The sequence below is a fragment of the Fusarium phalaenopsidis genome, assembly GCF_050370095.1.
Source record: "Fusarium phalaenopsidis strain FUZ10S chromosome Unknown contig_32332, whole genome shotgun sequence".
Lineage (NCBI taxonomy): Eukaryota > Fungi > Ascomycota > Sordariomycetes > Hypocreales > Nectriaceae > Fusarium > Fusarium phalaenopsidis.
This window is the reverse complement of record NW_028145391.1, coordinates 1,271,255-1,299,175: the sequence shown is the minus strand read 5'-3', so window position 1 is coordinate 1,299,175 and position 27,921 is coordinate 1,271,255. Positions and strand designations below refer to the sequence as shown.

The 27,921-nt window shown below is 53.6% G+C and overlaps 9 protein-coding genes across 9 annotated transcripts; 4 read left to right on the top strand and 5 right to left on the bottom strand.

Annotated features, from left to right (window-relative positions):
* Positions 1-92: 92 nt before the first annotated feature.
* On the bottom strand, positions 93-2,047 carry LRP88_13407 (uncharacterized protein; the record flags this gene model as incomplete). The annotated part of the gene is made up of 2 exons (XM_083249778.1): positions 93-1,868; positions 1,919-2,047. 2 exons carry the CDS (start codon positions 2,045-2,047, stop codon positions 93-95), a joined length of 1,905 nt encoding a protein of 634 aa, XP_083094112.1.
* Positions 2,048-3,230: 1,183 nt separating this feature from the next.
* On the bottom strand, positions 3,231-4,464 carry LRP88_13406 (nucleotide-diphospho-sugar transferase; the record flags this gene model as incomplete). Its single annotated transcript, XM_083249777.1, has 2 exons — positions 3,231-3,340; positions 3,390-4,464. The coding sequence occupies 2 exons, from the start codon at positions 4,462-4,464 to the stop codon at positions 3,231-3,233; spliced, it is 1,185 nt and encodes a 394-aa protein (XP_083094111.1).
* Positions 4,465-9,487: 5,023 nt separating this feature from the next.
* Positions 9,488-10,650, top strand: LRP88_13405 (DUF3237 domain-containing protein; the record flags this gene model as incomplete). The annotated part of the gene is made up of 5 exons (XM_083249776.1): positions 9,488-9,837; positions 9,912-10,116; positions 10,294-10,316; positions 10,370-10,582; positions 10,632-10,650. The coding sequence occupies 5 exons, from the start codon at positions 9,488-9,490 to the stop codon at positions 10,648-10,650; spliced, it is 810 nt and encodes a 269-aa protein (XP_083094110.1).
* Positions 10,651-11,475: 825 nt separating this feature from the next.
* On the bottom strand, positions 11,476-12,029 carry LRP88_13404 (ribonuclease P/MRP protein subunit POP7; the record flags this gene model as incomplete). Its single annotated transcript, XM_083249775.1, has 2 exons — positions 11,476-11,906; positions 11,954-12,029. The coding sequence occupies 2 exons, from the start codon at positions 12,027-12,029 to the stop codon at positions 11,476-11,478; spliced, it is 507 nt and encodes a 168-aa protein (XP_083094109.1).
* Positions 12,030-12,695: 666 nt separating this feature from the next.
* LRP88_13403 (RAVE subunit 2/Rogdi) lies at positions 12,696-13,815 on the top strand (the record flags this gene model as incomplete). The annotated part of the gene is made up of 3 exons (XM_083249774.1): positions 12,696-12,761; positions 12,853-13,038; positions 13,111-13,815. The coding sequence occupies 3 exons, from the start codon at positions 12,696-12,698 to the stop codon at positions 13,813-13,815; spliced, it is 957 nt and encodes a 318-aa protein (XP_083094108.1).
* Positions 13,816-14,269: 454 nt separating this feature from the next.
* Positions 14,270-15,403, bottom strand: LRP88_13402 (NIPSNAP-domain-containing protein; the record flags this gene model as incomplete). Its single annotated transcript, XM_083249773.1, has 2 exons — positions 14,270-14,754; positions 14,821-15,403. The coding sequence occupies 2 exons, from the start codon at positions 15,401-15,403 to the stop codon at positions 14,270-14,272; spliced, it is 1,068 nt and encodes a 355-aa protein (XP_083094107.1).
* A 2,234-nt stretch (positions 15,404-17,637) lies between these two features.
* Positions 17,638-18,554, top strand: LRP88_13401 (serine hydrolase-domain-containing protein; the record flags this gene model as incomplete). The annotated part of the gene is made up of 2 exons (XM_083249772.1): positions 17,638-17,728; positions 17,842-18,554. 2 exons carry the CDS (start codon positions 17,638-17,640, stop codon positions 18,552-18,554), a joined length of 804 nt encoding a protein of 267 aa, XP_083094106.1.
* Positions 18,555-18,723: 169 nt separating this feature from the next.
* LRP88_13400 (proteasome regulatory particle lid subunit RPN5) lies at positions 18,724-20,319 on the bottom strand (the record flags this gene model as incomplete). The annotated part of the gene is made up of 4 exons (XM_083249771.1): positions 18,724-19,305; positions 19,354-20,073; positions 20,121-20,180; positions 20,236-20,319. The coding sequence occupies 4 exons, from the start codon at positions 20,317-20,319 to the stop codon at positions 18,724-18,726; spliced, it is 1,446 nt and encodes a 481-aa protein (XP_083094105.1).
* A 3,088-nt stretch (positions 20,320-23,407) lies between these two features.
* On the top strand, positions 23,408-25,798 carry LRP88_13399 (uncharacterized protein; the record flags this gene model as incomplete). Its single annotated transcript, XM_083249770.1, has 6 exons — positions 23,408-23,602; positions 23,661-23,960; positions 24,027-24,501; positions 24,570-24,885; positions 24,947-25,631; positions 25,679-25,798. 6 exons carry the CDS (start codon positions 23,408-23,410, stop codon positions 25,796-25,798), a joined length of 2,091 nt encoding a protein of 696 aa, XP_083094104.1.
* Between the last annotated feature and the right edge of the window lie 2,123 nt (positions 25,799-27,921).

Here is a 27,921-nt window from a genome sequence, read left to right as displayed (position 1 = left end):
ATGACTCGTCTCTAGGACACGTAATGTTTCTGATGCTTCCTCCTCGACTTGACTGTTTCATAATGTGATTCAGGGGTTTGGTAGAATCCCCTTTACTCTGCCTTCTTCTCCTCTTCATCGCCTAGCAATTCCCTCGCATACTCCCTCAGCTTAAACTTCTGTACCTTTCCACTGGCCGTCTTGGGATACTCGTCGATCCAAAAGACATACTTGGGGGCAAGGTGCTTGGACAGCTTCGTGGAGACCCATGCTCTGAGACCGTCCCTGGTCAAGACGCCCTCTTCGACGGGGGCACCAGCTTCTGCGTGGTCGGCTGGCGTCCATCCTGTAGCCGGTATAACGAAAGCTGCAACAGCCTCGCCGTATCGATCGTCGGGGACGCCTACAACGCTGGCCTCGCGAACACCCTCGTGAGAGAGGAGGCAGTCTTCCACCTCGAGAGGATGGATATTCTCTCCTCCGCGGATGATCAGGTCCTTGATACGGCCAGTGATGCGCACATATCCATCGGCATCCATCTCAGCCTCATCTCCAGAATACATCCAAATCTTGCCATCACCAGGATCCGGCTTGCGCACCTCAGCCGTCCGCTCCTCGTCGCCGTAGTACCCCTTCATGACGAGGTACCCAGCCGCTGCAAGCTCTCCTCGTGAACCTATGGGTACGATCTGGCTGTGATCGTGAGGATCAACAATCTTGAGACCAGTGTGTGGCATGACGCGGCCGACGGACGATGTGCGCTTCTCGAAGGGGTCGGACGGGCTCGTCATGCAGCTCACGGGTGCTGTCTCTGTCATGCCGTAGCAGATGACGAGGTCTTCTAAGCCGAGTGTGTTGTAGAGGGTTCGCATGAGGGACTCGGGGACGCTGCTTCCAGCGACGATGCCCTTGCGCAGACTCTTGGGTGCGTGGGGGACGACATCGCCGCGGTGAAGAGACTCGAGGACGGCGACTAGCATCGTGTTGACGCCGTAGAGGCCTGTGGCATCGTGGTCGACGCACATGCGCAGTGTTGCGTCTGGGTCGAAAGCAGGACTGGGGAAGAGAATGGCAGCGCCTGTTGTTGCTGTCGCCATGTAGCCAAGGACGCAGCCAAAGCAGTGAAATAGAGGAGGGGGCACAACAATTAGGTCTCCGGGGACGAGACCCATGCGGTCGGCGATAAAGGCACCGTTGTTGAGGATAGCACGGTGCGAGAGCATGGCCGCCTTGGGAAGGGATGTCGTGCCGGATGTGAACTGGATATTGATAGTATCGCTGGGATCCAGGGGCGAGCTAGGCGTAACTGGCTTCACCGAGCCATCGAGGAGAGACGAGTAAGGGATGAGAGCTCTGCTTGCCTTGAGGTCGAACTTGACGCCTGGATGGCTCTTGAGGTTATCAACGACCACCACCTTTCGCAGCGACGGCACCGCCTCGCTCTGGATCGTGGAAGACTGAAGATCGCCCACGACGCTCTGCAGGAGATGCTCATTGCAGCGGCCCTTGCCAGGTTTATAGGCAAGATCCGTCACAGCACCCATGACGAGCGTCTCAACAGCGAGATGCTTCAGCGCGGCAACAACCTGACGCTCATTGAAGCCTGGGTTCAGCGGCACAAGAATGGCGCCGAGCTTGAAGCATGCGTAAGTGAGGGCAGCGAATTCAGGTCCGTTGCCGAGGGAGATGGCAACTCGATCGCCCTTTTTCACGCCGAGCGAGGCGAGAGAGTGAGCCAAGCCATTGGAGAGTGAGTCGAGAGCGTAATAGGTGAGAGTTGACTCAATCGCCGCTGGAGATGGCGATCGAGCGATGACAGCTTCACGGTCGCCGTGAGCAGAGACGATTGAAGCAAAGTGCTCTGGGATGGTGCCATTGTAGAGCACAGGCTGCAACTGTTAGCATTTGTGTAAAACCTCATGAGCAAAGGTCATCTCACCTCTTCAGATCCCCATCGAATACTCAATCCAGACGTAGCAAGCGTCCTCTTCTGGCACAAGCTCGTGGCCAACCTCCTGGGCATGGGCGACCTCCCCAGACACCGCCGTATCAAGCTCTGCATCATCATGGCGGCAGCTGCATCCAACCGAGGCAGTTTGTTGTTCTTTGTCGAGTATCAGTGACGTGAAGCGGTCTCAATGACGAACGCGTGTGTGGCATACAGCTTGTCCTACTCGAATTGATCCAAGATGAACAAAGCCACACAAGCGATGATAGTCATCCGGTGATCGCCTCGGCTATCCTCGCTCAAGCTTGCTTCTCCTCCTGCTCCTCTCTCCTCCCTCCCTCTCCACAGCGGCAAGACGAGCCGGGAACAACCATGGAACCCCTCAGCGGCACAAGTCGAGCGAGATGCACCAATGAAGGGCCGTTGAAGCCCGTTGAAGCCGCTAAGAAACCTGGGGAAATGCGGGGTTTGGCCGCCAGCTCCATCTAAGGTCCAGCTCGAGGAATGCTTACTCCGTCTTTGGACGCCGATATGACGGAGGCGTCTTGCGCTAGCAACGCCAAGTTGCGTATCGTAGCCAGACAAAGAACTTGACTGTCTTGTTGGCATCTCGAGAGATCCAAGCCTCGTGAGATCACCCCAATCAGCTTACTTGTTGTTGAGCCCCCACAGTAGGTATCCAAGCAACCCCATCTCCCTAACCCATTGCCCATCCAACACTCGACCAGAATTGGAACCGTGCATTGCTTGTAGCCGTCTTATTGATGAGGTATCTCTTGGACACTATCGTCGTCAAAGTCGCCTCGAGAAGGCATTGCCGTCTGCTCTGACCTCTATAGCCAGCAAACGGAGTCCATCCTCGGCGTGACGAGTCCTATCCCATTTCACTGCCCTTGTCTCCCAGCTCTGACTCCGAGCAACTCCTTCTCCTTCAACACCATAGGGCATCATAGTACTCTTGATACAGACAGTCCAATCAGCAAGAAAAAAAAAGAGATCAAAAACCAGAATCTATCCCAAAGCAAAAACCACTCTCCCCTTGCAATGCCCTCAGACCAAACAAAGTCTAATACCATTCCCCAGATTTTTTTAACGTCTCCTTCGCCATGCAACAGCCAAGGTCTATTCTATTAGTCCTCGACTAAAAAGCACACATGATGCGGAAACCAGCCCCAAGATGGACACCAACCGGCGTCATTAGAAAAGAGTAGCAGCGGAAATATAGGTTCGAGAAGTTTATCTTGAAAGTCGTTTCGAAACATTAGGTTATCGTTGGTTATGGTTCATCGTCCGGAGTATATTGTTATTGCGCAGGCGCCTGTTGTTGCTGCTGCTGTTGTTGCTGCGGCTGCTGCTCTCCGCCGTCCTCCTTCTGCTCGCCCATGTGTCGCTCGCTCTCGGGTTTCCAGGTTCCTGTCAGGCAGTTAGTATCGATCGGTCCCTTAGCTTCAGATCAACTTACCCTCAAAATCGTGCTTGACAAAAGCCATGGGGTCGTCAGGCTCCTTTGCACCCATCTGTCCCACTCCTGGCGAGAAGCTTGTGATGGGCAACACAACCACATCTCCCACACGCTTACTCGTCTCCATACCGGTAAAGTTCTTGTAGTCAATCACTCCCTTGCTTCGCGACAGATCAAAGAATCGCTCGTCGTTAAAGTACTCCATGATGGCATCTGTCCACACAGCTGGTCCCGTGAATTCGACAACGTCGTGATCGACCAGCCTGTCCAGCTTGCCCTGGCGCTTCATGCTGAGTGTCTGCTTGGTGATCCGTGTAATGATGTCGCGAAGTACGGGGTGTCCAGGCTTGCTCTGGATCGTCCACTGGCAGAACTGGATGCGACGGCTGTACCACTGAGCCCAGTCAGGGCGATCAGGGTCGGCTTCAATACCAATGACCAAGCCAATTGTCTCGCGTGGGATTTTCTCAGGTAGCCATCTGACAGAGCTTTGGATGGCATACGTGTCAATATCCGTGTAGATACCACCGCGGGCGTAGAGAATCAGGTAACGGAAGAAGTCGGCCCTGAGGACGGGCAAGGGAAGGGATCGATAGGCGTCGATGACTTCGGGGACAGTGGCGTAGAGTAGGCGAATCAGGTTGACAGCCACATCGTCAGTGATGACCTCGTGAACAAAACCTGGATGCTCAGCGGTCCAAGAATCATGTTGGTCCTTGAACTGGAAGTCGGCCTGCTCAGGGCTCTGCTTCCAAGTCTGCCAGATGTAGGCCGGAAACTTGGTCTCGACGTCGTAGGGGTATGCGTAGGCGAGCTTTTCGTATGTCGACATGCCAGACATGTCAATGCGAGGACGCGTGCGACGCTCCTTCACCTCCATCTCTTTGGGCTTCTCGGGGGGTGGTGACACGGGGTCAGGGTTCGAGGCAGGAGCAGCCTTGGTGCCGGTATCAGCAGCAGCAGCAGCATCTTTGGCGGCTGGGACGCTGGGTGTCGACTGGTGCGATCGCGACAGTAGGAAGAAGACTGTGAGGATGAAGACCGCAGCCACGATGGCGCGGCGAGAGTTGATCATGGCGGCGAGTTTATCGTTTCGTCGAGAATGTGCAAGATCGATTTCGCTCGAAGATTTGCTGGTAAGGAGCGAAAGTGCCCAGGCAAGGGGGCAGGGGTGCAGAGAAAAGCTCAAGAAACGAGGGACTGGGCTATACCGGCATGGAGAAAGCGAGCGTATCCAGGCGAAAGCTGGTGGTGACAACAGACGCAATGGCAAAAGCAGAAAATGCAGCACAACGAGGAGACGTGTCGCTCGTCCCAAGAATTTGATCGCGTCGGTCAGCGCTCCCGTCAGGTCGAGGCGGGCGAGCGAGGGATGAATTGCAGGCCAGGGGATCCGCAATTGGAGACGAGTGGATCTCGAACCGCTGTAGAGAAGCTGTTCCTACTGCAGCGGCCACGGACCCTGGGCTAAAAAAGAACAGCGACTGGCCCTCGCAGGTGGCGTCCTCGCAAGGCGGAGCTGCCGAGACTTTGGAAGGTCGCCGGAGCCAATCAGCAGGAGCTAAGCGACAGATGCAGTGAGAGATGCGATTGTGCGCCTGTCGTTATCTGGCCATTGATTCGTATAGATTCGTATAGGCTGAGCGGCGGAGGATAGGATAGGTAGTAGGTCGATGTTGATGAAACTGGGAGGATTGAAGTTGGAGATGGAGGAGGAGAAGAAGGAATTTTTGAAGAGACAGACCCAAGCCTCAAGACAATACGTGGAACGCCGACAGATCCTGACTCGATACGGAGGAAGGAACGGAGGACGGAGTACGCGGCCTCTCATAAAGCTCCAGCTCCAGTGTCAGGGAAGTCACGGCGCGGAGGCAAAGGAGAAGGGCCCGGGGATGGGGATGGGATGGGACGGCACGGGAAAGTTACGATTGATGGAAGGGACAACGATGGCCCGCTTACGCGCACTTTGACAGCAGGTACCCTTGAAAGGGAGATACCCCTGAGAAAGGACCCAAGACGGGGGACCTGGATTTCAGGGAGTGCTAGGGCAGCTCCAGCAGGCTGTACTGTAAGGAGAAGCGCTCCAGCTGCCTCACGTCAGAAAAGAGGCGCTCTCTGGCGGCAACAGGCGTGGAACAGCGACAAATTTAGCGGTAGGGCGCTGTAGCACATGCAGCCACAGGGGGCGCGGCATCACTTCCTGGGAAACACGGCAACGACGCCTCTCTTTGTGACTGACAAGATGCAGGATATCAGGTAAAAATGTCCCGGCGCCAAGCAAAAAAGGGAGATTAGTCGCAAGAGAAGAACATGATGAAGAGACATTGTGCGTCAACCGTCTCCCCGGGGAAAAAGCCACATCTCTGTTAATTCCAGCCCGGATATCTCTCATCTCAATCTCCCTCAACTGAAGGTGACACCGGCCGCGACGATGGTGCAATGGAGTTGAGGTGTAGATCTTGCGCTAGACTCGAGACTCTTTGCCCTCACCGAACCCCTTGAACTGGCAATAACAAGGCAAATTACAGTAAATTCTGCATCCTGGACTGTGCACCCGAGAGCGAGTGTTGGGCCGGAAGCAATTAACAGGGCAACTCGTATTGCCGGTTTTCCCTGATACGAATATTCGTCTCGGTTACGAAGCATTGGATAAGAAGCCGTAACCGGATACTCAGCGTCCGTTTTCGAACTCGATTGACAAAAAAGCAAGCAAACGATGGAACTGGATAAGCATTTCTCAGCTGTTACGTTGGAGAGTCAGTTTTGATGGACATGGGGGGGACCCTTGCTCGATTCCGTGGCAGAGCATTTTTGTTTCAGCGTCGACAGATGCCGCGTCTCAAGATGTGATTTTGTTGCAACAGACTCCGGTTGATGGTTTGCGATGGATACCAGATTACGTGTCGGCAACTTTGAACGATATCATTAAAGAGACTGATGAGAGCGGATCTAGTCGTGGGGACGTCAGAGAAAAAAGGGGTCCGTGATGCCCCTGAATTCTGGTCGACGAATAGCGAGCCCCTTTAGACATGCTCTCAGTAGCTCACCTTTTGGACTCTTTTCATCTGTCACTTCGAGAAACTGTTACCGATCTGGTGTCGCCGCAACGACTTGCGATGCAGTTTGCGTTTCGCAAATGTTTACACACAACATACCTCCCCGTCCGCCAAGTCTCAAGTGCCGAGTTTGTCGAGTACCGGGCTTTCCCTTCATTCCCTCGACCCATGTCTCACGTCGAGCGAGTGAAACCCATGAGGCTCTATCAGAGACAGCTTCGTTGACTGGAATTCTTCCAAGAAACAACTCCCTTCAGTCTGGTGCCGACGGGCCGTTGCCAAGTCTATCGAGGTTGAACTCTGGGGTATGATGTGTTGTTGATGGGCGAGTTGTCCGGATATCAGATTCCATACTTTTTCTTGGCGGCTTTCTTGCCCTGATTAGGAATCCAGCTGAGGTCTGACACAAGAGTCCATCGTGTCTTGTGCCCAGGTGTCTCCGCTGCCATGCGCACTCCCTCTGGCCAGCTCGGACTCGACCTCGTTCGCACTTACATAGTCATTCATGATTAGATTATACATAACTTACAAGTTGAAGTATCGATGACAAAGACCAGGCTGACGAAACTCCGCGGGTCGGTGCTTGCTCAGCAAGCCTACGGATTCAAGTCTCTTGAACGCTCTGGCCATGGCCCCTGTCACTCCCATCCACTTCGACTAGCCTCGGCTGACCTCAATCTGGCGCCCTTCAACTTGTCGTCCAAGACGTCAAATCGACAAGGAGATCACTGCAGGGCGGAATAAAAGTTGCCATCGAGTTGCCGGAATCGGTGCATTCTACGACATGCCCACCCTTGCCCAGGCGTACAGCGCGCTGTGACGCCCTTTTTAGTCACCCAGTTGTCAAAAGTGTGTCCCGTGGCGATTGGACTGCTTCGTAAAGGAAGCCCTATCGTTCGCTCGCTTGACCCGAGGTCACTTGTAGAATACACCCAGAGCCTTTGCTTTTTTCGGAACCGAGGTCTTTTGATTCCGGATGTACAACAACGCCCTGCGATAACAAGAAACGTGGGGATGGCGCCCTATTTCGAGAATCTAGCTACGCCGTCCTTGCTGGCGATCATGGTCCAAAAAGGAGGGAAAGGTCTTGTGGAGGGTCGAAAAGTCTTGGCAAGAGGGTAATCATGATGGGCTGCTGGATCTTCCAATGTCCCTCCCCCCGCGTCACCATGTGATGCTGTGCAATCATGCCGAGTTGATTGCCTGCAGGATCGAGCAGAGCAAAGGGGGTGAGGAGAGGATGGAGGGTGAGAGCTACGTTGATGCGTGCTACAGCACCTCGTGTACAGAAAACAAGCAACAAGCCACAGATCCCCTCGGGAAACGAGAGTCTCCCCGGAAAAGGTCTACAGTACAAAAACCCCCAGTGATGACGGGTGCCAACGAGTGCCCCTAACGTTAGCAGCTGCATCCATCTCCAGTTGGAGTGTCATGTTAAACCCCCAATTTGTCAGCCCCGGAAGCTTTCCACGGATATTTTCGTGGCGCGCGCGCCTTACACAGAGCAAGACCCCGTCAGCGCGGACATTGCTCGTTTCCCGCTCATGGAGCCAGACGGGACGGTGAGACCTAGGGATTCGGGGCTCGGTGACATTATCGAGTTTCTCAACTATTCCTGTAGGTAATACAAACATACCTAATCTTGGCAAGAGAGCGAGAGCGAAATACAATCTTGATAATACTTGCCACACACACGGGCTCGGCGGCTCAAGATTGTCCGAGGATGCCGAAAGATGAGGGAGCCCCGCTTCATCAGCGGACTTAAGCCCTGTAACTCCCAAGAGTTGCAGTAGGAGCTGCAATTACAGCTACAGCCCACTAAGCATTGACTTTTGTGCAGGGCGGTTTAAACTGAAGAGGGGATAGGATTTCGGAAATAGTTGTACCTCTGTAGCACTCCATCTCCAGATTCGTCTGTAAGCTGCGATGGATCTGGAATGGAATTACAAACACACACACAACCCCCCTCCCCCGGCGTCCGCATCCTCGGGTCCCTGACGGGTCCCGCCCCGATCGGCGATTAACCCACTGTTTCGTCCGGGGCTCGTCCTCTAAAACCCGCGCGGATATGGGCTCGAACAGGAGCAGCGAGCGCCGGAGAGGCGCTGCCCTTTGTTGCTTAGTAGAGCCTGGGCGTCCGCATTCTGTGCTGTAAATCCGTAGGGTTCATGATGGAGCCGTCCATGTCATAGGTAGGTAAACGCGCAGGGTGGTTCCCCTGCTTGTCCGTTCGCTTCGGAGATTTGCAAGCATGACAAAAAAAATTGGCCTAGACAGTCCAATCCAAGGAGCTGGAGACGAGAGACCTGGACCCGAGGAGCGAGACCAGACCAGACCAGCTCAGCCCAAGCAAGCCTCCCATGGGCGCGCCCACACCCACGCCCTTGTATAGCCGTAGCCGTAGCCGTAGCGTAGCGTGTGCGTTCGCTGCTTCGCTCTCAGTGTGCTGGGCTGTATTATGTGATGCGCCGCTGTCCACACCCGACCCGAACCCCGGCCTGGACGGGATGGATCCCATGAATGGATGGATGGGATGGGATGGGATGGGATGGATGGATGCTCTTATCCGCCTGGCCTACGAGCTTGCTTTTGGTTTAAATACCTTGCTTGGCCTTGTTTCCCTCTCCTCTTGCGTGCTCTGCCCTTCCCTATCCTAGTCGCACATTTCCCACCAAAAAATTCAACAGACTTGTCATTGCTTGGGCGTCCTCGACAACTCTAAAAAATCTAAATCATCCATCGGAGGTTCGGGGATTGCGACAGTACCTCCACCGGCGGCCCGCCGCTTACACAGCGTCTCGATTCTTATAAAGCCCGCGTTCCGACTTGGACGGGAGCCGCCATCAGAACCCGATTGATATAAGGAAGCGATATTTCGGCCGATCAATCAGATTTAACTCATTTATACATCACCCGACGATAACTGAAACTACTCGATGATATCCTGAGCCCGCGAATACCCGACCACTGAAGGACATTACAAGACAGCCGAGAGCGTCTACAGCTTCAGGTCGCTTACACGAATATCACCAGCATCAAATCATGGCTACCGAAACCGATACACTGTCCTTCTCATTACCCACGAGCACTGCGCCCACCGACGTCTCCGAGTCGACATGCATGCCCAACTCGGTCCCGTTCCTCCCACCCTCGCCCTGTCACCCTCAGGGCGCGCCCGCCCACGCCAACGCCGAGTGGGATACCACGATACACCCACTCTCGAGCCCTCAGAAGGTTTGCGCCGCGCCAACCAGCCCGTCGCCCGCCTTCAACTGCGGCCCGGGAACCAGCGTTGTGACATCTGGCAGCGGGAGCGGGAGCGGATGTTTCAATGATGGGGGTTTGTTGTATAGAGTCCAGGCCGAGAGGGAGTGCCGAGAGGGACCCGGCAAGTAAGTCAAAGTTGCCGATATATGAGACGATCATCAATAACCCTTTTTACTGACTCTGCTCTGGTTTGTTTCAGAACTGTTGAAGAGGCCTGTCAACGATCTCTCAACCACTTTCCATGCCCCGGTCTCGCCTTTCCCATGCCGGCCCTCGACTTTGACTTTCGCATCGCCGTCCGTCTAAACCAAGAACCCGTCCACGTCGACTCTGGCAACACCAAGGAGATCACGACAGTCGCCGCCGGAGTGTGGTCCGGCTCGTTTGGCCACGGCCGCGTCATTGTGAGTTTCTCCATTTTTCTTACTCTTATCCACGATTTGATTCTGCACGCTTCTGTCCAATTCATGGCTGACTGGTGAGGATTCTCTGTGGGGGTCGTGTAGGCAGGCGGTTATGATCTCGGCCAGGCACGCGGCTTTCGCCCCATGAGGCTTGTAGAGGGTGCTTTTGTCATTCAGACGAGTGATGAGCAACCAGCGGTGTAAGTGTCTTGTATCTATCTCGCCGAGTGTCTATGCTGACTGAAACAAACAGCCTTGAAATGCGCACCCGTGGTTCCCTCTCTGGTCCCTCAGATATCCTCGACACCTTGCTGAGCCCTCGCGCCCCCAAGGACATTGACCCACGCCGCTACGGATTCCGTATGTTTGCGACATTCAAGACCTCGGACAAGAGATATGCCGAGATTGTCAACTGCGGCTTGTGGGTAGCCAGTGGTGCCTGGCGTGGCGAGCACCTTGTTATTGAGTAAGTTGCTCCGTGGCGACGATGACTCGTATACTAATGACGCCTGCAGTGCGTACCGCGTGACATGAACGATTTAAGCGAGCCTTCTTTGAAAACTTTGGTCGATTAGCATTGCATAGGATCCTGGTCTGGCTGGACCCTGGAGCCTGGAGTTGTTGGTGTTGACAAGCCCGCGTCAGCTTTGACCGGCCGGCAAATGGACAGGACAAGGAATGAAATGGACGGTGCATTAAGCGGCGCAGAGCGGTCAAGGGACTTTTGGGTGATAATCTTTTTTGTTGGTTTATTTAATGTTTGGGTTCACGATGGAACGATTGCTCTGGTCAATATTACACTCAGCGCAAAGCTGGATTGCAACTCCATGATGCTGGTCCACATTATGCCACTGGCTTTCGACCGTGGACGGACGAAACTCCGAGGATGCTGGCACCCATGCCTAGGAAGGAAGGAGGTCTGATTGAGCCAAGCACACAATGGTCCTCATACTCGTCGTCGTTCCCAATGACCGACATGAACCAACCGGTGTTAAGGGCCGCCCCCATGATCCAGCAGGCCCATACCGAAGTCTCCATGACATATCCATACACCGAACACCATCGGATGTCGATTATTCATATCAGCACCTTGACTCGGATCTTCCGGACTACCGGCGGTCCGTCATATCCACGGAAACGTCCTTGATGCTGACTGAGGCCATAACAATGTCGATACCGTCAGCGCGATATTCTGGTGGGCCAAGTTACGTGTCCGCGCATTCCGACTCGGCTTCCTTTGATAGCGCCTAAATACGTAGCAAGTCAGCGAAGTCAAGTAGAGGGGGGATGTGCACTCACTGCTACATCGGCACGCGACACACTTCATAACTGTAACCTTCCAAATATATCCGCGGAAACTCACTTGAGTTTAATCAAGACCTCGAGATAGCTTAGCTTCCTCAAGCGGCTCTCGTCCTCCTCATCCCCCTCCACCACCACGTCGTCCACGGTTCCAACCGTCCCGGTCCTGATCTCAATCTCACAGTCACCCTCCTGTTCAAACCAGCTGGCGACGGCGAGGGTCTTCTCAACCGCTCGTCCCGTGCCCATGACCTTCACTTCGGCACTGTCGGCATCAGACCCGCCAGCGCGCTTAAGAGCCTCAATACGGGAGTGTACCGACGCGTGCTTAGGGGCCGCGTTGGCGGTCCGTTGAGAGGCGTCGAGTTGCTTGCGGGCACGCTTAACGACGGACATGAATGGCGTCTTTGAAGACACGTAGATGATTCGGGACTTGGATGATGCTGGTGGTTGACGCCTGGTAAGGGGGCGTTTCTGGACACGGGCACCTGGGCAAGTTAGTCATATTTCCGTAAGATATGGCAGTAATTCATACCCGTTGTGATAGAAGGTAGCTTTTCCAAAGTCCCATACGTCTTCTTTGAAGCCTTGCTAGTCTCTTTTGAGGCCATGGTGTCGATTTTGCCTTGAGCGTGTGCTGCCTAGGACCGTAGGCAGCCGAGATTTTGGAGATGGTTCAGCGGATCGGCATTCAGAGACTTGAGGGAATATCAATGACTGACTCCTCGCTTCTGACTGTATAATTCGCCTGTTGCCTAAGAGGAGACTATTGATGCGCGCCTTCGAAGTGTTTTTGAGTGAGAGAAGATGAGTTGAGGTTGTCATGGCTTGGAGGTTGAAAGTTTGCTCCACCCCACTCTCAATACCTGGCTGTACAACCATCATGAGTGAGCAAATCTACCATGTTGAATCTACAAAGTAAATAGATAAATCTCAGTAAATAACTTAATCTCTTTAAACCTCAGCTACCTTTCGTCTCTCTCGTGTCCCAATTCCAGCTACAGCTCTGGATTTTTGTTCGAGCGCCACAATTGCTGTGGCGCAGCTGCCTTGATGCCCCTGCGCTACTGCACCAACGGCCCGCTACCAAACGTCACTCGAATTTGGAGCTCCATCCAAGCTCAGTCCATTTCGGGACATTCCTCCATCTCCAACTCGCTCACCATCAAGCAATCACTCCACCGAAAACCTCGTCCCGAACGACCGCCGCTTATCCCCCTGCCCCCGATCTCATGGCTGCCTACTCAGGCACTTCTTCATACTAGGCGCCGCCCATCATGTCGATTGCAATCTGGCCTCCCATCTCCCCCGACGAGCTCAGGCTTAAAGCCGCCGAAACCCAGGTACGATGACGAGGAAATACGAAAGTGCAAGAGGAAAAGATCACGAGGCGCAGGACAGGAAGCACACATCATGCTGATCTATCTTGAAAAGGCGCGCGAGCTGGACTGGATCGTCGAGGAGACGCTGCAGATCTGTCGCGATCTCAAGCATGGCCTCGAGGACTGCTATGCGCTCCTCGCGCCCATCGACCCGGGAAGCACACTCGTCATGAGCACACATCGCAACGAAAAAGTAAAGGGCACGCTCACCCGCGTCGGCACTCGCATCGTCAAAGGGGTAAGAACAGCCTATTTGTTCCCCACACCTTTCAGCCTCGTTTCCTGCAAGCTGACGTTTTGAGCCCCCCAGCATCTCCATCTCCAGCTTCGAACGATACCCGCCCAGACGCTGTCGCTCTCCCAGTCCGACGTCATTCACATCCAGGCCCTCGATTCGCTGAACGCGTACCTAAACCAATCCATCGATCTCCTCTCCATCACCCTGTCCAAGCCGCAGGACGCCCGCTCCCTCTCCTCCACACTCGCCATCCTCGCAGACTCCCTCTCTGACTCGGCGGCACTCCTCAAGGGTCCCCCTCTGACAGATGCCGACCCTGCTTGGCAGACGTGCTCATGTCCGCCGTACCACTTTGAGCCCTCCCCGGGGCCCAACCTCAGCTTTTATCTCGGCCTGCAGGAGAGCTGCATCGTGCTCTGGCTGCGCGCTCTAGAACCCGCGGATGCACCCGTCCACTTTGGAACTAAACTCGGCCTTGCCATCGGCACCTTCCGTCGTCTTGAACATGACGAGATGGACACCGTTTTCCGGTACAATGCCATGGGGAGCGATGCCGGGGGCTCCAAGCGGGGCAGTGCGCGCCATACCCCAGAGCCTAGATCGTCGGCAGCCGACGCGGAGAGCAAGGATGTGCAGGAAGTCTATGTCCGGGAAAAGGTGCGTGTCGAAAGTGCAGATCCGAGCCTCATCTCCCTGCACTCCAAGCTCGGCTTCCTAAGTCACATGCTCGGCCAGGCGCGGAGGAATCTGTCAGAGGTGCTCAGCGTCGACTCGTAGGAATATTGACATTGAGGGGGAGGCCATGTGAGCAGGCTTGCATGTAAATTGATTGGATACCCTGGCGTTGTGGTGAAAGTGGCTACTGTGACCCCTGTAGCTCACTGTTGAGCTTCCTTGATGGGCATTTGGAATCGGCACCAATTTATTCGTTGGGCATGATTGTCTGGATTTCAAGTTCCATTTGATTTGATCTGACTGAATCTGTAGAACTGTAGATGACACCTGTACATGGATGCAATTCATGGTCCGGTTCCGTCGCTCCTCCGCTAAGTCCGTAGAAACACACATTAATGACACAATACAAAGGAATTATGCATAGAACATGAACAATATGACCTCTAATCTCGTGCAAGAAGACATTGTCGAGTCGCCCGGGTCCGATTCGACATGACGAAGCTCCATTGGCTGGGACACTCCATCAGGAGCGTGCCAGCAGCCGCAAACAGGGCGTCTAGGCCACGGGAGACCAAGGCATGGGAATGAGGACCCGCGACTTCATGCTCTGGATCAGAGGAACCGTCTTGTGGACAGTGTCGCTCCAGCCCTCAACCTGCCAGCTCTGCTCACGGCGAGCGCGGCGCTCCTCGAGGTTGGCAAACTGCCACAGGTGGTGGACAGTGTTGAGATCGCCAACCTGGACGAACCAAGCGCCCACGCCCTCCATGACCTCGCGGCGGGCCTTGAGGCCTCGTCGCCAGTGCGTCTCCCACTCGAGCAGGTTGCCGGGGTGCAGTGTGTAAGACCGCAGCTCAAAGACGCCACCGAGCTGTCGTGGAGGGGTGGTCGGCCAGAAGGAAAACTCCTGCATCAGCGAGATGTTCTTGGAGTTGATCATGCCTTTGAGCTTGCGATCGAACTCGGCGAATTCGGGGTGGTGTGTGATGGAGTGTCGGGACTGGTGGTAGCCCTCGTACTTTTGATATTCCCAGATGTGAACTGTTACCCCGCGCATTCAGTCAGCACCTCGGCTTTTGAAGATGGAAGGGATTGAGGGATGCATACCAAACGTGTCGCAGTCGCCGACTTCTGTCCTCCAGCTTCCGACGAGATGCACCTTGTTCTCGGGGGCGTTGGCCATCTTGGGGTACCAGTGTCCCACGAGGTCGACATACTCGTCCACCTTTTCGGGCTTGACCTCGTGGAAGACGATCGAGTGGACATACTTGCCACGGGCCAGAACTTGACTGAAGCTCGCCTCGAGCTGTGCGTCAAGCTCGCGACCCTCCTTTGTGCCGTAGATGAGGTTCGTCAGAGGCCCCGCCTTGCGGGAGGGCTCTGGCTCCTTGACCTCTGCGGTTCGTCCTGCGTCGTCCTTCTGTAAGCCCTCGTCCGGCTTGGCGAACGGAACGTTAGCAGATTGCGGGTGGGCAGGCAACTCACTGGCTTCTCGCTCCTTCTGTGCCTCGACCAGGTGCTCGCGGAATGCCTTCTGCTTCTGGTTGAACGTGTCCACGGCGGCGCGTGAGGGGTTGACGTCTCCCATGGAAGGCGTGTGGGCATCCAGACGAGCGGCAGTTGAGCTGAGAGCTCGCAGGCCAGCACGCGAGGTGACGGCGGCGGCGCGTGCGAATTGGCGACTCAGCATCTTGGATGTTGAGAGTTTGGAATGTACGGGTAAAGTATGAAGAGCGGAGGCGCAACGCGTGTCTGGCAAAGATGACACGGGCGCAGTTGGAGGAAGAAGAATGACGATCTCTCAGATGGTGTCAACGTCAAAAAAGGCCGACGTTGGTTTTGGAAGATCTTAAATCGAACGAGAAGACGGGGGAAGATGCTCAAAGGAGGAAAATGGACCGAAGATGGAGTTTCAAGATGGCGGGAGGCAGAAGCAGAAGCAGAAGACAGAGTAGCGGCAACAGCTGGTTTGTTGGCGTCAGGGTAACAATTGGTGGCAACCCAAGAGTTTCTGGAGGGCACAGCAGGAGCGGGAAGGCACAGTATTTTTCGAGCTTGCCCTTGCAAAAAAAGGGTTTTTAACAGAAGCCGGGGGACGGATTGGATGGATGGTTAGGAGTTGGAGGGACGGAACGGCCTCGGGTTACCGTGCCAGGAATGTACAGTATAATCACCCCGCACTTTCTGGGTACGGGCGTTTGTTTGTTTGAGGTGATGACGAGTGGTTGAGTGTGTCGCACAGACAAAAAGACAAGGGGAGAGAGAATAGGCTGATTTGATGAGACAAGAAAGTGACAAGACTGGGCGGGAAGGTTTGAGTTGAGTGTGACTCGAGTACGTATCTCCCCTTCTTAAAGCTTGGGAGCTTGATGGAGCTGGAGCTCTATTCCCGATGATGTCACCTGCAAGGTTGCCATCACGTGTGAATGCTTAGCGTGCCTTGGAAACGCGGGGTTCGGTGCATTGGTTTCTGCGGTTGCCGGGGTGGGGAGCTGCTCGCATGGCCCCGCAGAGGTACGTACCCTCAGCCTCCATCCCCTGATCTAGATGCCTCGAATCTCAGGCGCACAACCAGGCACCCAGAAAACGTTCCGGGCTCGGCTTCGGCAGAACCCGCTCGGAGCTTGTTGGGTCTGCCGTTCGGAAAAAGGCTCGTTCTCAATACTCTCAATCAATCTCAAAGCAGCACCTTGCCGAAACTCCCATCAACCCGAACCTCAACCTCCCACGATACCCACGAATCCGTCATCATGTCTTGGCTCGGTGTTCAGCCCCTCAAGAAGTTCAACGCTCCCTTCTGTATGTCCCAATTGCGCCTGCGCTCTTCCTCTGTGTCCCGCTGACCCCCCGAATAGTGAAGCCTTACTGGCCCTTCTTCGCTGCCGGTACGTGAATTTGCGCAGCTCGCCCGACGAAACGATTCCCTCGACGAGTTTTTCCCCGCGCGCCCGACTCCGATTGATGCCTCGATGAGTTTGGAACAGCAATTGATTCAGGATACAGGTGTTGTCATTGCCTATGGTGTCAACTCTGCCCAGAACGCCATGATGAACTGTACGGCCCCCAACGGAATAGAATCCCCTCAGAATGCGACGACTGACCAGAACATTAGCCGCCGAGTTCAAGAACGACCCCCGCAACCCCAACGCCAAGACTGGTGGTCACTAAGTCCGAACGGTTAGAAGGAGATGGGATTTCGTCAAAGCACTGCATGAACGATCCGCTCGAGAGCGAGGCCAGGGTCCATGAGATGAGATGGGATTGTATCATAGAGTCGCAAAAGGGGCTTAATTGACCTATCGAACGATATATACGGGTACTGGATGTGATGGGTGCAATTGGAATCGTGAACGCGTTGCTCCGAAGGTCCGAACTTGCCAGATGATTGAATCACGAATATCCTGCGTGATTCAATGCCTCAATTGGCCTTGATTGCTAACTATACAGCTTTGTTTACACGCAAATTGGTGACGTATTTTCGCATGGCGTCTGGCAGTGGAGGAGTCACGTATCAGTTATCTGACCCCGAGACGTCTATTTCCTCTTACGCAATACTCCAGCTTGCATATCTCAACAGCAAACAAACCACCTAGTATGTACTCAAAATAGTCATTGAGCCGCATTGTAGTCGAAAACTATATCCGAAAGACCCTTAACCACGGTTCACTTTTGGTGGGGATCAAACGTGATCCGAGTCGTGTAGCGGCCCGAGATAGGAACCTTGAAAGGTCTGGATAAATCTCATCCTGACAAATCATCGCTATCGCTCCCCATCGACTCACACGGCGAAGCCCCCTTGCAACGTCTTGTCAAACTTAGACATATAACATATAGATGCGCCTGCTTTTTGGAGTTTTCTCCATCACTAGACCTATTGCGACTAGACGTCTTTCAGCTTTTCCTGTACGAGTTTGCTTATCGACAATGACGGCCATGTCGGGACCCAATGGGGCAAAACAACAAAAGCCCAACGGCAAGGGGGCTAAGAAGGAGGTCAAGATTCTGATGCTTCATGGTGAGTGTTATTCCGCTTACACAGAACCTCCCCGGTCATTTAGCTCGTCTTTAACCGCATACTACCCTGGACACTCACACTCACTTTCTTTGACCATGTGCTCACAATCTCAGGCTTCACACAATCTGGCGCTCTCTTCCGCGCCAAGACTCGAGCCCTCGAGAAGCTCCTCGTCAAGCTTCTCAACCCCATCTCTCTCTTCCCAGTCCTCATCTATGCCACCGCTCCCAATCGTCTGAGCGCGGAGGACATCCCGGGCTACCAACCCCCAGAGGAGCCTCCTGCCGAGGACTATCAACCCGACACCTGGGCTTGGTGGCGCAAGGACGAGGCTACGGGCAACTATCGTCTTCTGGATGAGGGCATGGCGACTGTTGCTGAGGCGATCCGGGAGGCCGGCGGTATTGACGCTGTGGGTGGTTTCAGTCAGGGCGGTGCTATGGCCGCTCTTGTTGCTGCAGCACTAGAGCCGGAGCGGCCACTACCAGAGAGCAAGGAGGGCGACTGGGCAAGAGGACTGAGAGAAGCCAACGATGGCAAGCCTCTCAAGTTTGGAGTCTTCTACTCTGGCTTCTGGGCAACACCCGACTCCCTCCAGTTCTGCTTCGAGCCCAAGATCAAGACCCCTACCTTGCACTACCTCGGCAGTCTCGACACAGTTGTGGATGAGAGCCGCAGTCAGGCTCTCGTGGACCGTTGCGAGGAGCCTCTGGTCATGGTTCATCCTGGAGGTCACCATGTACCTGTCAACAAGGAATGGGGAATGCCCCTGGCTGGCTTCATTAAGCAACATGCTGAAGAGAAGGAGCTTAAAGCAGACCTGTAGATATCATGATAAACTTACACCAGACCATAGACTGAAATAGACAAACAGATAGACTCATGCATCAAGTGCCATGTTACATATCCTCATCCCGAGGCCTATCTAACCTGTATAATTACAGACCACCCAAACCGTCATGAATTGTAAACCGCTCTATCTTGACTCCGAGTTCTTATTTGGCCGGCTGGATCCTTGCCATCATCTCCTCTTTGGTGATGAGATGATCGATTCTCTCCAAGAGTCCCAGCAAGCTCTTCATGTTGTGACTCCACTCATTCAGAATGTCATCAGCATCCCGAGGCTTCGCGAAGCTGACGATCCGTGCAGGTCGGTCAATCTTGGCGTACACAGTCTTGGAAGTGACCAGCTCGCTGATGTACTTTTCCGTCTCGTCCTCAGCCAAGTCGAGCAGTTGGGTGAGGCGTCCCATCTGGATGCGAGTGTAGTACTTGGCAATGACGCGGACATTGTGCTCAATGACTCGCTTTCGGAAATCTTGCCATCGCTGGTGCGCCTTCTCGTCTGAGGACTGACCAGGCTGCACATCAAAGACATCCGTACTGCATAGGTGGGGGCCGAATCTCTTAGCAATCTCTGGCCATCGCATCAACTCGTGGACAGTAAAGAGTCGGAGAAGCTCAGCCTCAGGGGGGACTTCTGTGTTGCGGGTGTCCTTGTGAATTCGGTGGAGGAGATCGTGTTGCTCGTTGTCGTAGGGGGCGAGGATGACAAAGTAGATGATGCGCTGCAGGACCTAGAAGAGGTTAGAGAATGAATCCGCACATGGGCATCAAGAACTTACAGGGCGAAGCTTGGCCGAATCCTCCTCGACTGCCTCTGTATCCAAAACCTGTCGGTAGTGCTTGCAAACATCAAGGTACTTGTCCTCATGCTTGGCAAGGATGATCTGTTGCTCGTAGTATCGCAGCTTCAGGTCGGTTGTGTCATCTGGCTTCTCCTCGGGCACCTCCTCGCCACGGGCCTTCTTCTTCTCACGTTCCTTCTCCTCCTTCTCGAGTTGCTCGGCCGTCTTCTTGGGCTTCCGGGCGAGGTATCGTGTGCTGATCTTGCGACCCAGGATGCCAGCCTGAGTCCAATCTTCGCTCTCAATGCAGAGAGCGACCTGAGCGAGGATGAACTCGGTCTTTTCCCGTCTGTCCATAGACCCAAAGGTCTCAACCTGAAGCTCGCAAAGGATCTCGGTGGCGGCCTTGAGGTCGCCCTGCTCCTTCTTGATGTCGGAGAGAATCTTGGTGACGCGGGCACGCTCGACTTCGACAAAGATTTTGCCCTCTGTCACTGTTCGCAGGGTCTCGATAACGGAAAGCTTGGTCTTGAGGTCGGGGGTGTCGTCGAGGAAGCCCATGACGGTCTGGACCATCTTGGTGATGGCCTGCTTGAGCTGGCTGTGCTTCTTGGACAGGACCAGGGTCTGGTCGTTCATCAAACTCCAGTCGCTGGCATTTTTGCATAGTGTGACGATTGCGATCAATACTCGTGATGTCGATGCAAGATCGGATGCCTGGCGTTTGGGTTAGCGGGGATGGGGATCAAGGGCGCAAGTCATACTTGTCGGGTCTGCTTTTCAAGCGCAGCGAGCTTCTCAATGGCTCCCTGGAGGTTGTTGGACTATGCATGGAGTCAGTGGAAGCTTCGGCTGACGATGCAGAGCTGGGACACCAACCGCAGCCAGCTTCTCAGCTTCGGGGAGCTGCTGGTCGACCTCCTTGGAGAAGTCCTTCTCGGGCTTCAAAGCTCCTTCAGACATGATGACGGGGAGCGCGCAGTATTATCCACAGGAGAGGTATTCGGTAGTGAAAGCTCGTGGTGAGGCGACGAGATCTGGGATTCGTGGATGGAGTTGATGTGATTGATCGGAGGTCGTGGGGCCTTGTTTGGTCGAAGGAAGCTGGTCACTTTAGTGACGAGGCTCACGCAAGAGGCTCCTGCCTGTCGCGCGTCTCCACCCACCACCAAGGCTGGGGCTGGAATTAGGTGGGACCGGTTCCGGACCTTCGTCATCCAGTTGGGAGTGCACGTGACTTGACTTACAACCTCCATCGGTCTTCACGGCTCGTCATTTTGGCATTCTTGGCGTTAATCGTGGCTATCGGTACCGTTAATGTCTTATATATGGGAAGGTCTAGCATTGAAAGGCATCTGTCATAGAAAAGTTGTCAGGATATTGATCACATCTCCCCAACAACGATGCCCAATCTTGATGATTGTTCAGGTCTCGAGCTGCGGAACTTGACATCTCCGAGCTTCCTGTATCAGATGGCGAAACATTGTTTTTTCATAAAGTGGCGAGGGTGCAGAGAATTGTTGAAGAGGATTTAACTAATTGCCCTTGACCGAGAACTAAGCCTAGAGCGTCTATGATTAACGTACATGATAAGCGAGCGCCGCAGACAAGCGAGCGCCGCACTTTTCTCAACCCTCTTTAGTAAGATCACAATAAAAACACAATAAATTAATTGATCAATTGAAACTACTCGCTATACTCTTCCCCGGAGGTCTCAATCACTACTTGACACGTTCTAGCATTATGACCGGGCTTGCCGCATACTCTATAGTGCCGAACTCCCGGTCGCGCCGACCTTCCTTGACCACTACTTCTCGACGATTTAGCTACTACCTGCGCATTAATATCCATCTGATCAATTGCTTGCCTTCCTTCCTCTACCGTCATTACCCCTCTCTTCTATAGCCAGGTTCTTTTTGCCCTCCGGCGCCGGCTTAGTATCTCATTCGCCTGTCGAAGATCCTGTACCTCAGCCCTTAATAATGTCATCTCATACATAACTGCCTTTGTTCCCTTAGAAAGACACTTTAATGCCTCAAGAATTGACTCTGGGGAGCTACTTTGATGTCTTCTGATTCGTCTTTCAAGGTATTCAGACTAAGATTCGGCCTCAAGCACTGTCCTTGGGGTCTTTGAAGCCCAAGGGGTTAAGGGCCCGGCCTCCTCCTCAACCGGCGTTGGAGTCCGTAGCTGCACATCAAGCTTTGAGACCACACTTTCCGGGTCAAGAGGGACAAGTCCAGCCCCTCTAAAAGCAGACCTGATATTTTATTCCGTTATAGTAGCTTGATAAGCGGCATAGAAGGCCGGGAAGAACTCGTTCTTAGAAACGTGGGTAATAGAGCATCTGATCAGATGCTCTATTTCTCGACCATAAGCCTTTTTAAGCAGGCTAAAGTACCCGACGTCAAGAGGCTGAAGTAGATGAGACGAATGAGGCGGCATACAAAGCGTAATAATCTTATTCTCCTCGCAATATCTCTCGAAGTCGACGGAGTGGTGACTTTCGTGGCCATCGAGGACCAGAAGACGATAGCGACTATTTGATCGCTTGATTGTACACCGGTCAAAGTGCTTTAGCCACTCGAGACCGGTCTCGTTATCGGTCCAGCCATTTTGGGAGGTTGCAATAGTCCAATCGCCCGGGAGGTTGCTTTCTCTGTACCAGTTGGCGAGGTGATATTGGCCCGCACCTATGATGAACGGCTGAATCGCTTGGCCCTCCGCATTGATCGCCTGAATCACTGTAATCCATTCCCGGCTTCCAGGCTGTATTGATTTTGGTCGACCACGCCTTTCTGCGCCAGTAACAACCATTCCGCTTGCAATCATACCCATAAGGAAGCCAGTCTCGTCAAAGTTCCAGATATCATCTGATCGGATGCCGTACTTCGCGATTGTATTCGCCACGAGCCGAAACCACTTCCGGATTTCCTCTGGATCTTCGCACTTAGCCCTCTGGTAGTCATATTTACGAAAAAAACGCGTCTTTAGCTTTTCTTGTCGCCTGACGAAGTTAGAAGCCCAGCGCTTGCCGACGGGTGGCGCGTCGCGGTCGGCAAGCAGTCGATTAGCCATTGCTTCAACAGCACGCAGTCGCGGGGGAAAACCTCGCGCATCTAGGTCGAGAATGAATTGAACTATGATCTGTTCCTCTAGATCAGATAGTCGGCGTGAATTTGGGATAGTATCGCGTCGGGATTGAATGCCCTGCTGGCGGCGACGTAGCCGCCGCTCATCAATCTTATACATCCCTGCAGCGCTTCGGATGCTTAGTTTTGGGTTATTTTGAAGGGCTTGAAGGGCAAGAAGCGTTCTAGCCTCAGTATTTGGGTCTGACATATTTGGTGGTTGATAATCAATTGATCAAATGAAAAGTTAGGTGTAGGAGGGAAAAGTGCGGCGCTCGCTTGTCTGCGGCGCTCGCTTATCATGTACGTTACTGCTAATTGCGTATGCTGAATTTGAGGACGCATTTGATCTGAGATATTAGAGAAGCTCTTTCAAATATTTGAAAGTGGAAAGTCTAACTTTGAACTGAAGAATGTGCAATATTAGCAAAGAAAAAGCTCATATCCTCCCTAACTATGAGAAGTACTGAGGTTCGGTTATAGCAACTCTCTGACATAGTACCTGGAATTGTTCATAGATAATTGGACTATTTCTAATTTATGTTATATGTGATTTGGATATCGTGGTAAATGTGGTGCTGAGGAAATGTACGCTTGGGTATTGAAATGACTTATTGATGGAAAAATCTCAATGATCGTCTGTAACGCCCAGAGTCCCAGCACTGCCGACCAGCTGGCAGCCAACTCTTCGAAGATCTGCCATGGCAACTTGTCCAAGTAGAGACCAAACAGCTTACAAGGCTTGAAAATCTGTCATAACGTGAATTCTTTTCAATCGAAATCGTTTGTTTTGATTCTTATGTGCACTCAAACATCCGATCGCAGCATCACCAAAACCCACCACTCAAAAACAACAACTACCGCGATCAAAACCAATATTTTCTTCTCTCCCACTATCACGACCCACAAAATAAGCGATCATGGAGTCTCTTCTTCTGAACTCCACGACGGCCGAACAGGCCATAGTACTCGAAAACGGTGCCAAGAACCCCTTTCTGCCTGGCAGCCTGCACTCTGCCGACTACTTTACGAACCTCGAGGGGCGCCGCCAACAGTACCAGATATGCAGCCCAGAGAAGCGCCAGGAGTTCCTCGAGCACTATCACTCGGGGCAGGTAAGTCTTCGTCGCTTCCAACCCTCCCCTTGCAGGTTTCCGTGCTGATATGTCGTAGGTCACCATCGTCGTCGGGGATAAGGGCTGCGGGAAGACCACACAGCTCGTGCAATTCATCCTCTTTGACGAATGGATGCGTGACCACAAGGTCGTCGGATGCACGCAGCCCCGCAGGTCTGCTGCGTCAAGCGCGGCGACCCAGGTTGCCAACGAGATGGAGGTGCCTCTTGGCGGCATTGTTGGATGCCAAACGCACATCGGCGACGGCGAACGGAGCAGCAACGACACGCGCCTGAAGTTCTTGACCGACAGCTTCTTGCTGCAGCAGCTTGTCTACTTCCCTGATCTCCCTCAATATGTAGGTTATTCCGTGTGTAGGTTGGGTTGTGACTGACAATAGTAGGCATGCATTGTTGTTGACCAGGCACATGAGCGAACCCTGGCTACGGATATGGTGATGGCCATGCTCAAAAATGTCATGAGAATGAGTCCAGGCTTGAAGGTTGTCATCGTCTCAGACATCAACGCCGGCCTTGACAAGTTTACCCAGTTCTTCGAGACAAGCAACGTTTTCCGTGCCGTTGAGCAGGCTAACGCCATCCAAATTCAGTACCTGCAGGACGCAACACTCAAGGCCTTCGATACCGCCGTCCGCACTATCAGGACGATTGTCGAGTCAAAGCCAAAAGGCGATATTCTCCTGTTCTTGACTGCGGAGTGGGAGGCCCGGGAGGTTTGTGAGATTCTCGGCCAGAAGACGCCCACCCTCCAGGTCATCCCTCTGGGTCAAGCTCCCCCATCGCTCGAGTTACTGCAGGACTCTGGGCCCCAGAAGTGCTTCGTCGCTACGGACTTGGCACAAGTTGGCATAAAGATCCCCGAGATCACCTACGTGGTCGGTAAGTGACGCTTTCACAACCACAACACCCCCTAAGCTTCTGTTTGATAGACTAACTGAGGATCCAAGATACAGGAAGATCCAGGCAGGCCAGGCATGCCCCCCGCGTGGGGATGTACAACCTGATGACGGTCCCGATCTCGAAGCCTATGGCCGAGCTACGAGCTGCCCTAGTCAGTCGGAAGCAGAAGGGTGGCATCTGCTACCGACTTTATACCAAGCACGCCTTCAACTGGATTTGCCCCTCCAGCATCCACCTAGCCATTCAAGCAAGTGAGGTTACAAGGGAGATTCTGTTACTGAAGTGCTGCGGGTTCCAACTCGACTTTGTCGACCGTCCTGATCCAGAGACGATGCTGCGAGCTTTGGGTGAGCTTTGCGCTTTGTAAATACTAACTAGGCTAAGGTTTCTCCTATTCGACAACATATACTAATATGACAAACAGGGGCTACATTGATGGCGAGACCAACATCACTAAGAAGGGCTCCATCGCCGTGCGCACACCGGTGGTTCACCCTGCCTGGTACAACGCGTTCGTTATGGCCAAAGAGCTCGGCTGCCTCGCTGAAGTTGTCACCATCGCCTGCCTACTCGGTTCGCAGGGAGACATCTTCATGAGGCCCCATGAGCGACGGTATGATGCCGATGTCAAGCGACGGCAGTTCGGCCATCCTGAGTCCGACCACCTAGCCCGGCTGAACGCCTTCTGTGCCTACCTGCGTCAGCGGGACAGCCTTTCCGACGAAGCAGAGCTGGCCAACTGGTGCCAGAGCTCGTCTATCGACCTGGAAGTTGCAGAGGAAGCCAGACTCATGCGAGACGGACAGATGCCAAGGGTTGCAGGTCTCTTACTGAATGACAACCAGGTCCCGGAAATGGACCTCCGCGACCCCGAGTTCAGCGAGAAGATCCGCCAAAGCCTAGCAGCTGGCTTCTGCCACAAGACTGCGATCCTGAGCAACAAGGGTGACGGTACCTACAAGACCGTTCACGAGAACTACCCCGTCACGCCTGAGCCGGGCAGCTGCCTCGTCGACATGTCGTGGGAGTGGGTGACATACAACAGCATTCAATATGCTGGGATCCAGTACATGCATTGCGTGACGGCGATTAATCCCGAATGGATAATGGTACGTTGGTGGTTTCTCGACTTTGACATTCCGCTAACAAGCAACAGAACCTTCAACATTTCCAGGACCACAGCCTCACACGCAAGTACGATGGAGTCACGCTGAGGAACCCCGACGTCAAGGCCTCCCTCGACCGAGCTAGGGCTGGGTGCTCGCAGTCTGCCTAACGGCATCCCTCTTTCGAAGAACAATGGGCCTTACGGCATCCTTTATTCTGAAGAACGATGGACATTACGGCACTCCAAGGACGACATGCTTAGCAGCATTGGCATTTCCAATAACAGTGGGCTTAATGGCACCCCTTTTTTGAACAGCGATGGGATTTACGCATGGACACTTTGAAAGACGAAGGGCCTAACGGCACCCTCTTTTCAAAGCACTACCAGCCGAACGGCATCCCTATCGATACAAGACAGTTACGCCTCGCGGCGCATTCTTTCTTTTCTTTTTGATAACGCCATGATCTCTTTGTTACCGGATAAGACTTTATGGCTAGCGCCATCCAGCCTTAAACGGACGACAGAGATTTTGGCTGTCTGAGTCTTGTTGCTTTTCTCGTCCCGCCGATGATGCAAAGCCCCCCTGGGTCTTTGCGGAGGCACCAGAACGACGGCCGGCACCTTCACACGGTGTTCTGGGTCAGTAACCGGGAGCCTTAAGGCTCTTGGTGAAGCTAAGACCGGTCAGATTAGGTACCTACGTAGAGAACTCGTTGGCAGTTGATAAATATATGTTGATATTGGTGATGAAAACATTCGACTTATACTTGTCAAGTCGAAGCAATCGCAGAAGCAGGCCCAAACAATCATTAAAACAAGTCTACGCATTCCTCAAAGCATGTCTAAATGATTTTCAAGAATTGGGCATGGCGGAGAGAAGCGTGTAACAGGATCCCTCTTCAGGCAACGTTTTGGTGGCGATGCGCCGGACAACTGCGAATGGAAATCGAGGCCAAACATGTGCAACATACGCAACGGCATACGCAAACTTGATACAATCCTGAGTCACTGCAAAATCCTGCAACGGGTCGTGAAAATTTTGTCACGCAGTAAGGGGGGTGGCCGGGATATCTGCCTGCTGGCTCTGAAAAGGGGCAACCCTTTAAACCACACAACATGCCAACATTGCGACTGTTTCTTTCGCCACAGGATATCGTAGGACGTACAGCTTCTAAAGTGACTAACTGCAGCATCAAAGTCTGCAAGATTACGTGTGCCCTCTCTGCAGATCTCGTGATGCCTTCATCTGGAGGGTCTTGAGGGTCATGCCTTGCCCCATTGCAAGTGACTCACTGTCCCTGAACCCAGCACACGTATGCAAAATTCATTACAAATCCAGAGACGCTGGGATATACATCCGTGATGTGAGAAACTTTTACGAGCAAGCCCGTATCAAGATCCACATCAAAATCAAAACTTCTCACCATGTGCCAGCTCAACTCTACCAAATGCGACGCCTGCGAACGGACCCTGGCATACCACAAGACCCTTTGCCGCAGGGTCCGCCTCGCCAACCAGGTCTGCGGCAGAGTTGAACACGTTGTCGACTTTGTGTCCTCGGGTGGTTGCCCCCACTGCTGGAGGCGGAAGAAGAACTGGCGTCGATGGTTGTGTTGGAGGAACGACAGCTCCGGTGAGACCCATTCAAGGAAGATAAAGATTTCAAGATGGCGACAGCGAGTCCGAGAGTGGTGCGAAGCGGGAACCAACAGGGTCCATCTCTGGCGGTATCATCGCAATGTCGTATCAGAGCCTAACAACTCAGGTAGAAGTGGTGGCGCGGTATAGCCGCTCAGGGGGAAGGATATGCCTGACATTTGCCATGACAGAATCGCGGAAGCCTCCTACGTTTTCATACTAGTGAGTTGCCAGCTGTTGGTTGTCAACTTGCGGTCAGCGCGAAACCATCCCAGTTAAAACCAAAAGCTCCGAGCCCCTCTCGTAACCACTCCGAGCATCCAGAAGACCCGAGAAAAATGCAAGACCCTCTTCAACTATTCTGGCCCATACGACGTCGAAATTCGTGGAAGATTCTCGTCAACAGCGGAATGGTGGACTGGGTCAGTTGAAAACGACACAATGACGTCAATGAAGCATCTCAACGTTGGCTGTCGATCATGGCTTGCCCCACACGGCCCTGAGTGCGGGACCGGGTTCCCGGGTCCTTGGACGTTGACGAAACTGGGTGTGCTTGACTCGAGCTAGTTCCTGACGTCCGGGCTGGTGTGGGCGGGAGGAGGAAATCCTCCGCCACCAGGGGGAGGGGAAAGAGACCCTGAGTTTTGAGTGGG